This window comes from Puma concolor, chromosome E4 (assembly GCF_028749965.1).
Source record: "Puma concolor isolate L17-30 chromosome E4, mPumCon1.1.hap2, whole genome shotgun sequence".
Taxonomy (NCBI): domain Eukaryota; kingdom Metazoa; phylum Chordata; class Mammalia; order Carnivora; family Felidae; genus Puma; species Puma concolor.
The window spans coordinates 6243861-6256112 of NC_141683.1; the positions used below are offsets into that span (position 1 = coordinate 6243861).

Genomic DNA, 12252 nt, shown 5'->3' on the forward strand with positions numbered 1-12252 from the left:
ATATTCTTTTACAGCCTCTACAGCTAAAACCATCAAGAAACACTGTAGTAAATTTGAAAGGTTCAGGGATATATGGTTCTCATTTTATACCATTCTTACCTTCCACAAGGCATTCAGTCTTTCAGTTCCTTGGTATTTCTAGTATAAAATGAAGGGGTTGGATTAGATGGTTTCTGAGGGCCCTTTCTACCTTTAAAATTGTGTCATTTTTCTTTCACACATTAGTAGATTTTTCCATGAGAAGTCATTGAAAAGCCAGAATAGAGAGGTATAAATATGTTTCACTTTACATAAAATAGGCCTGTTAAGTTTGCAACCAGATAGAATTCTTAGGCTGTAAAAAGTATTTGACTTTTTTGGCTGAAGACTGAGAGAAGCATCTCCGAAGTAGGTCACGTCCACTATTATATGTTTAAAAACTATTATATGTTTAAAAACTACTATAGCACTCAGGTAGGCTTTGTTGTTTAGTTTACTTACGCCAACAAAGTTTAAGGATGTTTTGGTTGCTGAAAGTATGAGGTTGCTTAGTTTCATGATGCGTAGATTCAAATAAGAGAAAAAAGCAAAGGGGATTGATTTAAAAAATGATTGTTTCATGACTTAAGTAGTTTTTTCTTTCTTTTCACATGAACTTCCACACATTCTTTTTATATAACTTGCACCTATATTCACTTAGTTAAGGGCAGTGTGATAAAACTGTTTTCCTTCTCTCTTTTTAAAAAAAAAACTTTGTTTTTTTTAACGTTTACTCATTTTTGAGAGAGAGAGAGAGACAACGTGAGCGGGGTGGGGCAGAGAGAGGGAGACAGAGAGAGGGAGACACAGAATCCAAAGCAGGCTCCAGGCCCTGAGCTGTCAGCACAGAGCCCAACGTGGGGCTCGAACCCACGAACCGGGAGATCATGACCTGAGCAAAAGTCACATGCTCAACCAACTGAGCCAGCCAGGCACCCCACCTTCTCTCCTTTTGTTCTCAATAAAAATAAACCACAAAGTAGACGTTGTGAAATACTATGATTTTAGAAATTATTACCAAATGGTTGTTAATAATGAAGAGATTAATCTTTATTTTTTGCCTGAGGCTTACTTTCTTTACTGTTGCTGTTTTATTATCTGTCACATTAAGTTAATATTAACTGCCTTGAACTTTGTAGTACTATTTATATATTGCTTACTTCTGTTTTTGTCTCCATAACCCTAGACACTTAAGATAATAGTACTGTCTTGATCTCAAACACCTGTGAGGGCTCTGAAATCATGTGACAGTTCTTTATGTATAATAGTATAAGATGGCTATTCAGATGACCCAGAATATGCTTATATTTAAGTAAGAAACATTGTCATCTAAATGAAAAAAAAACTTTAAGAGTCCCTCTAAGAAGTGTATTGACTTCTATTTTGAGAAACCTAGTTTTATCTTCTAGGATTAAAAAAAAAAATTAGAAATTTTATTTTAGAAGTTTGAAAAGGTACTGTATAGTAGAAAAAAGAAAATTGTCCATTTTTCTGTGGATCTCTTCTTGCTTACATAACCATTTTAATATTTGATATAATTGAAGATTCAGCTGAAGTCTCGTTATGAAGTTGGGTAGTAGCAGTTATATTGTTTATGGCCAATTGTGTCTGAGGTTTGATTTCTAGATCTTTTTATTCTTCTAATATCCTTTTGCTGATATCCTTTTCCTGAAACCTACAGGAAAATAATTTTGATACTCTTGATTTTGACTTGGATTTGATGCCTTGGGAGACAGGCATTTTGGACATCAACAACCAGTTCTGTACAGGTAATGGTGTATTTCACTGGTAAATATTTTAAACAGATCCATTTTATTTTGCAGTTTGGTAACAGTCAATACTAGGTGGGGTTACTGGGCTACTTTGATGGGTCAAAAATCCCAGGGACTATATATTCTACTTTTGATGTGGCAGGGCACATATAAGTTTCTTGCCAGAATGGAATGTTTTAGTCGCATAATGAATTGAGAATTCATACCCAAAATCTTGATTTTGAATTATATACAGTATCTCTGTAAGAGGTTAGCCTGTCTGAGAACCAGGCAGAATTTAGGGAATCAAAGAGAAGAAGCTTGGGGTCACCCGAACTTGGGAAGTTGGTGTAGGGGTCCCATGCGTCTGATACACATGCTTCTGTGGAAGGGGCACCCCCCTGGCTGATGCTAGTATCTTTAAGGAACCCTGATAAAGTACATTTGGGATGTGCTCAGAGAGGCTGGGACCTGGAGGAAACTGTCACTTCTGGGATGAAGCTGTTGGGAGGAGGAAGAAACCCCCTTCTCCCCTCTCTTCACTTTAGCGTCCTTCTAGTATCTCCCACTGATGGGGCCTAAAAGGGAGCCGGCTGGGACATGTCTTAATAATGTGCGTCGCAGACTATAAATAGGAGGTAGACTTAGCGCGGAGAGATAGTGAGTCAGTCAGTCACCCGCACATCCTCCCATCCAAATTGCAGTCCTCCCCACCCCTGCATGTCCCAGTCCCTCATTTTATATATTCCTGTGTCTTGCTCAATACCTGTCTTCCCTCAAAGAATATGGGCTACCCAAGGCCGGTGTTCTGGTTACTATTGTCAGGTAGCAAACTACTCTAGAGCTTTGTGGCTTAAAACAACAACCGTTTTATTATGCTCCCAGGATCAGTGAGTCAGGACAGGGTACTCCAAGGGTGGCTTTCTTCCGCCGTATGATGTCCAGACTGCAACTGGGAAGATTGAAAGGCTGGAGTAGCTTGAAAGTTGGGGGCTAGAATTACCTTAATATCTCTTCACTCACGTTATCTCTTGCCTGGCCTGAATGGCTTGATGACCAGGAGTGTCAGAGCACCTGCACCTGGTCTTTCTGTGCGGCTGAGCTTGCTCTCAGCTTGGTGGTCTCAGGCAGTCACCCTTCAGAGGCTCCGATCTAAGTGTTCCAGCACGCAGAGTAGAAGCTGCGTTTGCCTAATGTCTCCCAGCCTTGGAATCCATGGAGCGTGACTTCTATACTCTGTTGATGGAAGGAGTCCTAAGACCCCCTTGCTTCAAACGGAGGGAAACAGATGCTGCTTCTCACTGGGGAAGGGCAAGATCACATTACAGATTAGGAGGGATGGTAGAGATTTTGCAGCTAACTCTGGACAGTGCAGTCTGTTGCAGGGATGTGCCCTCTCTCATTCCCACCCTGTTGCAGACTTGACACCCAGGAACGTGGCCTCGGCTGTAGTTGCTCGAAAGATGTGAACGGTATGTGCGATTTAATCGTACTGCCACGAGTGTTTTCCAAAATACTTGTTGTCGATTTCCTATACTTCGAAAAGTGATTTTTGGACGAACCTGTAATGTTTTGCATATGGTATAATATTCCGAAGGTCCAACAAGTCTGTATGGTAGAAAGATGTCTCCTTCAGCTGCCGTTCCTCAGCCAGCACGTTCTCCACAGAGACAACCACAGTTACCGACGTGTTCATGTTTATCCTTCCAGAGAACTAGTGCACCTGAGGGAAGATACATACATATGCACATATATCATTTATCATACAAATGGTAGCCTACTCGATTCACTATTTTCTGCATCTTGAATTTACATTCGATGATGTGTTTTGGTGACCTTAGCTTCAGTGTGATTGGATTTTAGGAGTAGATTTTACCTTCTTTCCTCCTAACTGTATTCTGAGTTTGTATGGTGCAGCGGGAAAATTTTTACTCCATGTTTCTCCGTTAAAGGCATTAAGGCAGAGCCTCAGCCACCTTCTCCAGCCTCTTCGAGTTGTTCAGTCTCCTCTCCTCAGTCCGTGGACTCTTGTTCTTCAACCCAGCACGTTCCTGTAAGTAGCCAGTCTTTTACTGTGATTTTTTAAAAAAATTTTTTTGAAGTTTTTTAAAATTTATTTTTGAGAGACAGAGACAGAGCGCAAGCGGGGGAGGGGCAGAGAGAGGGAGACACAGAATCTGAAGCAGGCTCCAGGCTCTGAGCTGTCAGCACAGAGCCTGACGCAGGGCTCGAACTCACACACCACGAGATCATGACCTAAGCTGAAGTCAGACGCTTAACCGACTGAGCCACCCCAGGCGCCCCCTTTTATGGTGATTTTACAGTGATTTTGATTATAATGCTGTCTGGGAATTCTGCATGTGGAAGAGGCAGTTAACATATACTAAATGCTACTGTGAATCTTATTATCTCCTTTAATCCTGAGGGAATGGAGTCTCGAGGAAGGGCCTTGGGAGGGCAATAAATTCTTTGTCTCTTTGGTTTTGCCCTCCTTCCCCTACGTTCTTGCCTTCATGATTTCATTTTCTTTGCACTTTACCAGTATCCAGTATTTTTTTTTTTTGTTTATTGGCTTACTGTCTTTTCTCCCTGGTGCCCTCTCTCCTGCCTGTTAGAATACACATTCTTTGAGGATAGGGAAGCCTCTAAGATGGTCTGTTTTTGTAATGCTTTGGTCATAGAACTAGAATGGATTTTTTTTTTTTAATTTTTTTTTAATGTTTTATTTTTGAGAGAGAAAGATAGAGAGCGAGCAATCAAGCAGGTGAGGGGCAGACAGAGGGAGACACAGAATCCGAAGCAGGCTCCAGGCTCTGAGCTGTTAGCACAGAGCCTGACGTGGGGCTCGAACTCAAAAACCGTGAGATCATAACCTGAGCCGAAGTCCGACACTCAGCCGACTGAGCCCCCCAGGTGCCCCATAGTTTTTGTTTTTTTGTTTTTTTTTGATGTTAAGAAAGTATCCCTCTAATTCTTGTGTTTTAGGACTTTTATGAGGAATACTTGCTGAATGTTATGAAATAACCTTTTAAGCATCTAAGGCCATGAAGATAATCGTATCCTCTTGTGTTGTTATCTTGTACTCTTTGGTTTCTCCCAGATACACTCTGAAATACTGTAAGGTTCATAGAGCCCAGTGTGTGGCTGGGGCTGAGTAGTTGTTGAGGATCAATGAGCGACACAGCTCTCATTCTCACCGGCATGACTGGGAATGACCATTTCTCCCCTATTTTCTCCAGGTCATTTTAACTTCTTTTCTTCTGATCGAAAAAAAACAAAAAACAAAACAAAAAGATTTTTTTAAAAAAACGTGCCTTTAGCTACCATTTGCATTTTTTTCATTGAAGTGGCTGTTCCTGTCCTTGTCTATCTTGGGCAGATATGTGCCCCAGTATTTATCTTTTTAATTATGGTCTATTTTTTTTATTTATTTATTAAAAAAAATTTTTTTTAATGTTTATTTATTTTTGAGACAGAGGGAGTGCGAATGGGGGAGGGGCAGAGAGAGAGGGAGACACAGAATCTGAAACAGGCTCCAGGCTCCGAGCTGTCAGCACAGAGCCCGATGCGGGGCTCGAATCCACAAACTGTGAGATCATGACCTGAGCCGAAGTCAGGCACTCAACGGACTGAGCCACCCAGGCGCCCCTGGTCTATTTTTTATTATAAAATATTTTAATTACTGTTTGTTCAAATTTCTTTCTTCTTCCTTTATGGCTTCTGGGTTTTTTTTTTTTTTTGTTTGTTTTAAGGGAGCCTACGTTATGCTTAGAGTAAACGGATATTCTCTTAATTAAAAAAAAATATGTTTTTAAGTTTATTTATTTCTTTTTGAGAGAGAGAGAGAGGGAATATCCCAAGCAGACTCCACACCACCAGTGTAGAGCCCAGTGCGGAGCTCGAACCCACGAACCGTGAAATCATGACCCAAGCCGAAATCAAGTCAGGTGCTCAACCTGCTGAGCCACCCAGGCGCCCCTCTTAATTTTCCTTTTAATACTCTTACAGAGTATTTTGAAGATGGTATGATGTATTTATGTATGTCTATTCTATTATTCTATGTAACATCTTTTTCTCTCAAAATAGAAATGCTACTTTTATCCTATGTTAAATTTCCGTATGCCAACAAAATGAGACAGATCCGCTAAATGTTAACACTTGGAAAATGTTATCTTTGTACATCTCTGTATTACCAATTCATCCATTAAATAAAATAGCCCTGTTCCTTTTAGTGTTTGTCTTTCTTTCAAAACATTTAGGACAAAGACGGCATTAATAAATAAAGAATAAAAATTAGTAAGAACGATTTGTTTTGAGTTTCTTGTAAGACTGAATAGGAGATTGGGGGAAAAGGATATTGGCATTTTCACCATAGACTTATCATATACTAAATGTTTATATAGCTAGGAACCAAATAAATACCAAGCTTGTGGGAGGAAACGTAGAAGCAGATCCCATCTTTAATATGAGAGGAATAACATAGAATACTCTGCAGTTCGGGTTATTTTTCCCTAGTATTGATGGATAATGCTTATTTATCCAGTCTCTTAGTACTTAGTATACAAAGTTTCAAATATATTACACCTTTGCCTTGAAGTTGTCCTGAAGCGTTTATCTGCTTATGTATGGATCTTGCCCCTCTAAGCAATTTTCTGCTCAAGGACTGTATGCTTCTGCATGAATCTGTTTGTGTTTCATGTTGCTACAGGAGGAGTTGGATTTGTCTTCTGCTGCCCAGATGTCTCCCCTTTCCTTGTACGGTGAAAGCTCTCATAGTCCCTCCTCAGCAGAGCCACTGAAAGAAGATAAGCCCATCATTGGCCCTAGGAGCAGAGTTGGTATGACTCCATGTCCTAACTTGGACTGAGCTTAGGTTCCATTTTTAAAAAGAAAACGTTGGATTAAGTTCGTGTTTATTAAGCTGGGTTTTTGGTTTTAAAAGAGTGGACCTGTTTTGTTTGTTATGGTTAGTTAATGTGGAGAGGAAAGGCAGGGAATCATCTTCTTTGGTTGTTTTGTCTTTATAGGTGAAAAATGCTTTAAAGTAGAAGTAGGCCTCATCATTTTCAAGAGAGAATGCAAAGATTCAGTTAAAGATATTGATTGTGAGGGCCATTTAGTTGTGACATTTATTACCTCTTAATCTTTAGGCTTTATTCAGTGATTTTTAGCTGTTCTCCTTTACCAGTTCATACATCCCCTTCCCAACGCTGCAGCTTGGTCAGAAAGGAAGATCTCGCTACTTATAATTTTTTTTTTTTAATGTTTATTTATTTCTGAGATAGAGACAGAGCATGAGTGGGGGGAGGGGCAGAGAGAGAGAGAGAGAGAGAGGGAGGGAGAGAGAGGGAGAGGGAGACAAAGAATCTGAAGCAGGCTCCAGGCTCCGAGCTGTCAGCACAGACCCCGACGCGGGGGCTCAAACTCACAAACTCTGAGATCATGACCCGAGCCGAGGTTGGTCGCTCAACCAACTGAGCCGCCCAGGCGCCCCTCTCACTATTTATAAAATAAATAAGTCATGGAGATGTCGTGTATAGCATGGTGACTGTCGTTAATAATACTGTGTTGCATATTAGAAAATTGTTAAGAGATTACATTTTAAAAATTATCATCCTAAAAATTGTAACTGTGCTAACGTGGTAATTCGACTTACTGTGATGATCATTACATGCTACAAATACCGAATCATGTCGTACACCTGAAATTCATATAAGGTTATATATCAATTGTACCTGAAAAGGAAAGGGGAAGACCTCAGATTAAGGACCTTTCTTGAGTCCAGTAAGATCTAGAGTGGCTATGCTTAAACTCAGTTGAGGATACTTACTAAGAAGTCAAGATAATGTGTAGAAAAAGGTGTATAATGGAAGCTGTGTTCTGGGAATTGCTTTCAGATTGATTTGTGATTTGTTTGGATTTTCTCCAGCAAATGGAGTGACTCCAAAGAAAAAAATTCAGATGACTTCAAAACCTTCAATTCAGCCCAAGCCTTTAATACTTCCAGCAGCACCCAAGACTCAGACAAACTCCAGCGTTCCAGCAAAAACCATCATAATTCAGACACTGCCAACACTGATGCCATTGGCAAAGCAGCAACCAATTATCAGCATACATCCTGCACCCGCTAAAGGTACCTGAGTAGAATCTGAGGCTGCGTGTGTTTAAGTGATGGGCACTAAGGTTGTGTCATGTCATTTATTTTATCTTGGGTTATAATTTCTGAGCACACGCTGAGTGCCAGGAATTGTCCTTGGTTTTGAGGATTCGCAGAGATGACTAATACGTGGTTCCTATCCTAACAAGGGAGATAGCTCTCCAGATGAGTTATGTTTGATACGTCTTTTTTCTTACAGTTTTAGTTAGGAAAATAACTGTCAGGCTTGTGATTTTGTATAGCCACTTGTAATGAAGAAGAAAATCTGGGAAACTTCCTTGGTATCATTTCATCTTGAGGTTGTTGTGTCTATGAACTCTTGTTTTTTGTTTTAAACGTTTTTTTAACGTTTATTTTTGAGAGAGAGGGACAGAAAAAGAAAGTGCACACGAGCAGTGGTGAGACAGAGAGAAAGAGGGACAGAGGATCCAGATCAGGCTCTGTGCTGGCAGCAGAGAGCCCGATGTGGGACTTGAACTCACAAACCATGAGATCATGAAGTCAGATGCTTAACCAACTGAGCCACCCAGGCGCCCCTGAACTCTTGTTTTTAAGAACAGGTCAGCATATAAAATAACATTACAGGTCTAATAGGTGAGTTTTGGCAAAAGGATCAGGCTCTTAGTCTCTGCAGAGGCAACATGGTTTGGTAAACATGATCGTGAGTAGGGGCATTAGAAAGGAATCTGGGGGCGCCTGGGTGGCTCAGTTGCTTGGGTGTCGGACTTCGGCTCAGGTCGTGGTCTCACGGTTTATGAGTTTGAGCCCCGCATCGGGCTCGGTGCTGACAGCTCGGAGCCTGGAGCCTGGAGCCTGCTTTGGATTCTGTGTCTTCTCCTCTCTCTGCCCCTTCCCCACTTGTCCTCTGTCTCTGTCTATCAAAAATAAATAAATGTAAAAAAAATAAAATAAAATAAAATAAGAAAAAAAGACCAGAATCTGAATGCTTGTCTTCATGTAGTTAAGAATGTGTGTGTTTCTATATTTTATCCACCAGATGGCCTCACATACTTGATTCTGCAGGAATTACATCTAGCATTGCAAGAAGTTATTGAGAGAAGTTCATGTTTGAGGATTTGGTAACTGTGCAGATATAGGAATCATTTGCACATGGAGATGTCTTAGGCAGATTGCCTATCACTCTCTTCATATTGCTATGTGCACACAAGAGTAAAGGAAAACTTGTTTAACGTTCTTTCCCTGAATTTAGGACTAGGTCTTAATGGGGCATGGGTTATAAACAAACCACCATTGTCACACTTGTCTTTATGGCGCTGTTCCCAGCTCTGGGTTGTTCATTCACTTCTTTGGAGCAAGAAGAGCAAGTTTTAATGAGAGCAAAGGTCATAAATTTGATTTCTAGTTAATTTGTTAGTTTTGTTCTATTTCAAGGTCGTGAACAATAGGACATTGACAAAGAGGAGAACCAGGTGGGAGACTGGACGAGCCAGTGAAAAATCCATCAATCTCTACCAACCCCCCCCCCCCCCCCGACAAACCTGAGATAACTGTGCTTTCAGTGCACAGTTAGAACTGCTGCCTTTATCGTGCGAAAAATAGGGGTCCTACAGAATGGGTGTGCTTGTGGTCTGTGAAAGGATGTAAAGTGTTCATGAACTCCTTGAAATAAGATGTAAGATTTATTGTATATGTGGATTTTTCAAGTAGTCTCCAAAACTTTTATCGGGATTTCAGAAGGGTCTGTATCTTCCCAAAGGCTAAGAATTTAAACTTGTCAAGAACCTCGTTATAGTTCCTGTAATGTATTAAAACACAAGTATACGAAGCAACACTTGACATTATTATGACAAGTGTGTAAAGCAAAGGGTATTGCTAAGAATTTGCTCTTAGCAGATCATGCTTGAGTGATAGGAGACAAACTGTTCTTTTCTGAGCAGGTTATCAGGTTCAGAAACCTGAATCACACATTATTCAGAATGTCAGTGCCTTCCCATTATCTGAAGATAGTACTTATGTTTGGGGAGCAGGTGCTAATATAAGGTGCTTGTCTGTTTTTGTAGTACAATCTAGAGAGTTGGTATTATTAAAACATACAGATTTAAGTATGTCTTCCATTTATTTGAAATAGGTAGAGGGGAAATACAGGAAAGGCATTTTACAGGTAATCAACATAAGTGTCAGCAGTAAATATTTTACTATTAAAAGAGAAATAATTCTTATAGGATTAAGTTCAAATTCTCTCACTTGGAAGTTAAGCGCACCATGGTTTGGCTCTAGTTTCGTTTTCTAACTTTACATTATAATCACTCCTTTTTATAAACCCAACTTCCTCTTCTAGCCTGATGAATCTGGCCGCTGTCCCTTGAATTCTCATGTTTTCCCTAGTTTCTTGGCTCAGACCGTTCTGTCTTGCCTGGAACAATTTCTGCCCCTAAGTCCACTAAGACTGTTAGGAGGAGTGCAGGTGAGGGCTGGTGAAAGCCTGCTGTATCAGTGAGAATGGAGATCCAGGATAGAGAGTGCGAGTATGGAAAAGTGCAGAATCACAGGCTTGGTGATTGGATGGTTTGGAAGGGGAATGAAGGATAGAGTGGAATGTATCCTGTCTTGGGCTTTTTTTTTTTTTTTTAATTTTTTAATGTTTATTCATTTTTGATAGAGTGCAAGCAGGGGAGGCGCAGAGAGAGAGGGAGACACAGAATCCGAAGCAGGCTCCAGGCTCTGAGCTGTCAGTGCAGAGCCCGATGCGGGGCTCGAACCCACGAACTGCGAGATCATGACGTGGGCTGAAGTCGGACGCTCAACCGACTGAGCCACCCAAGCACCCCCTGTCTTGGGCTTTTTGAGTGGATGATAGCGCAAGTCATTGAAACGGACGATGGAAGTGATATAACTTGCCCCAGGTCATTCTGCTCAGGAGAGGTAGAGTCAGAACCTGGGCCCAGGGGGTCTGGCTCATGGCCTGTAATTAGTCACGATACTACTTTGTTGCCGCTAAAAGAACGCAGAGATGTGCCCCTTGATCTCAAGAATTCTAATTGGGAGTTAACACATTTATGTAAACAGTTAAATAGCAGTCACTATGAGAACTAATGAATTAATAATACATGCAGTACCCTTCATGGAAGCTATTATTATACAGAAATGGCAGTTAATGATAAATAACAGCCAACATTGAGGTTCTTCCTGTGTGGCAGACACTGTTATAAGTGTTTCAGTGCATTATCTTGTTGAATCCTTACATCAGCTCTGTGAGGATAGGGACTATTATTATCTTCATTTTACAGAGGAGAAAATTAAGACACAGAGAAATTATTTACCCCAGGTCGCATAGCTGTCCTATTTTAGACAAGGTAGGCATTCAGCAATGCTGGATACATAGTTTGAAGCCTTTGAAGAAGATTGACAAGAAAGAACTATTACAATCGATGAGTCATACATAGAAGCATTTAGCATTGAATCTAGCCATGTTCTGTTAAGGGGGATTTGCGTGTAATGCCTAAGAGGATTTTGAGCAGGCTGAAAGGGATAAACAGCCTTTTGGTATGTCCTTTTGGACCGTTTCCACGCTAGGAACAGCCGTCACTATGTTCAGCTGCTAACTGAGGCCCAGAACAGTTCTTTGCATTACATTTTACGATCTGTGAGCACCTTCGGGTCCCTGTTTAGCAAGTCACTCTGAGTTTTTCTTGAACACGTTGTAATAGAAATTTCTCCCCATTCAGTCTTGAGACCCAAGCAGGCCTGGAGTATTTAGAGGATCCTCGGTTTAGATGCTAGCTGATTTGGGGATAGCTGTGTACCCTGGGATGAGAGGGCTTGACGTGCGTTACAGAAAACAGGAGGCGGCGGTGGCCTGGTTGGACTCGGAGCCACATTCGGTCCAGAGACCTTGCCTCAGTGGTGCTCTGTCTCCCTCACTCCATGATGTGGTTCTCTCAGCAAGGGGATGCTGCCAGCTAGGCCACAGACAGGACAGACTTGGGTTATTCTTCTGAGTTGAAGAAATATCCCGAAGCCTCCTGCATGTGTTAGCTGGAACTAGAAGTATGATCCCTGTCTTTGAAATGACTTAACGCTTTACACTTACCCCTCTTGTCTTCGGAATAATCCCAAAGTTCACCGAACAGTGTTTCATTTCGGGACCTTTTCATTGTACTTTTGAAACTCACAAGATGTGGAACACTGCTTCTAATAATGCTCTTTCTCAAAGTATGGTTTTAGGTCAAGTGGTTCCCAGCCTACGAACTGTGGACCTAAGGTGTGGGTGGTGGGAGTGGTAGCCTTGGGCATTGTGCAAAAGGCATCTGCAAACCCATATAGGGGGCAGGCATTTTCTATACACTGAATACTTTGTTTTATATA

At 41.1% G+C, this 12252-nt stretch overlaps 1 protein-coding gene and 1 non-coding gene across 4 annotated transcripts in view; one reads left to right on the forward strand and one right to left on the reverse strand.

The window, feature by feature from the left end:
- ATF6 (activating transcription factor 6) overlaps positions 1-12252 on the forward strand; it is a 205610-nt gene that overhangs the window by 12908 nt on the left and 180450 nt on the right. For all 3 annotated transcript variants that reach the window (XM_086693381.1, XM_086693382.1, XM_025927813.2), the window contains exons 4-7: positions 1700-1787; positions 3722-3822; positions 6478-6607; positions 7699-7902. In XM_086693381.1, the coding sequence (XP_086549507.1) occupies positions 1700-1787; positions 3722-3822; positions 6478-6607; positions 7699-7902 (523 nt within the window). The remainder of the gene's footprint in view (positions 1-1699; positions 1788-3721; positions 3823-6477; positions 6608-7698; positions 7903-12252) is intronic.
- Positions 868-952, reverse strand: TRNAK-UUU (transfer RNA lysine (anticodon UUU)). Its single transcript has one exon. It is a non-coding gene; the product is annotated as a tRNA-Lys (tRNA).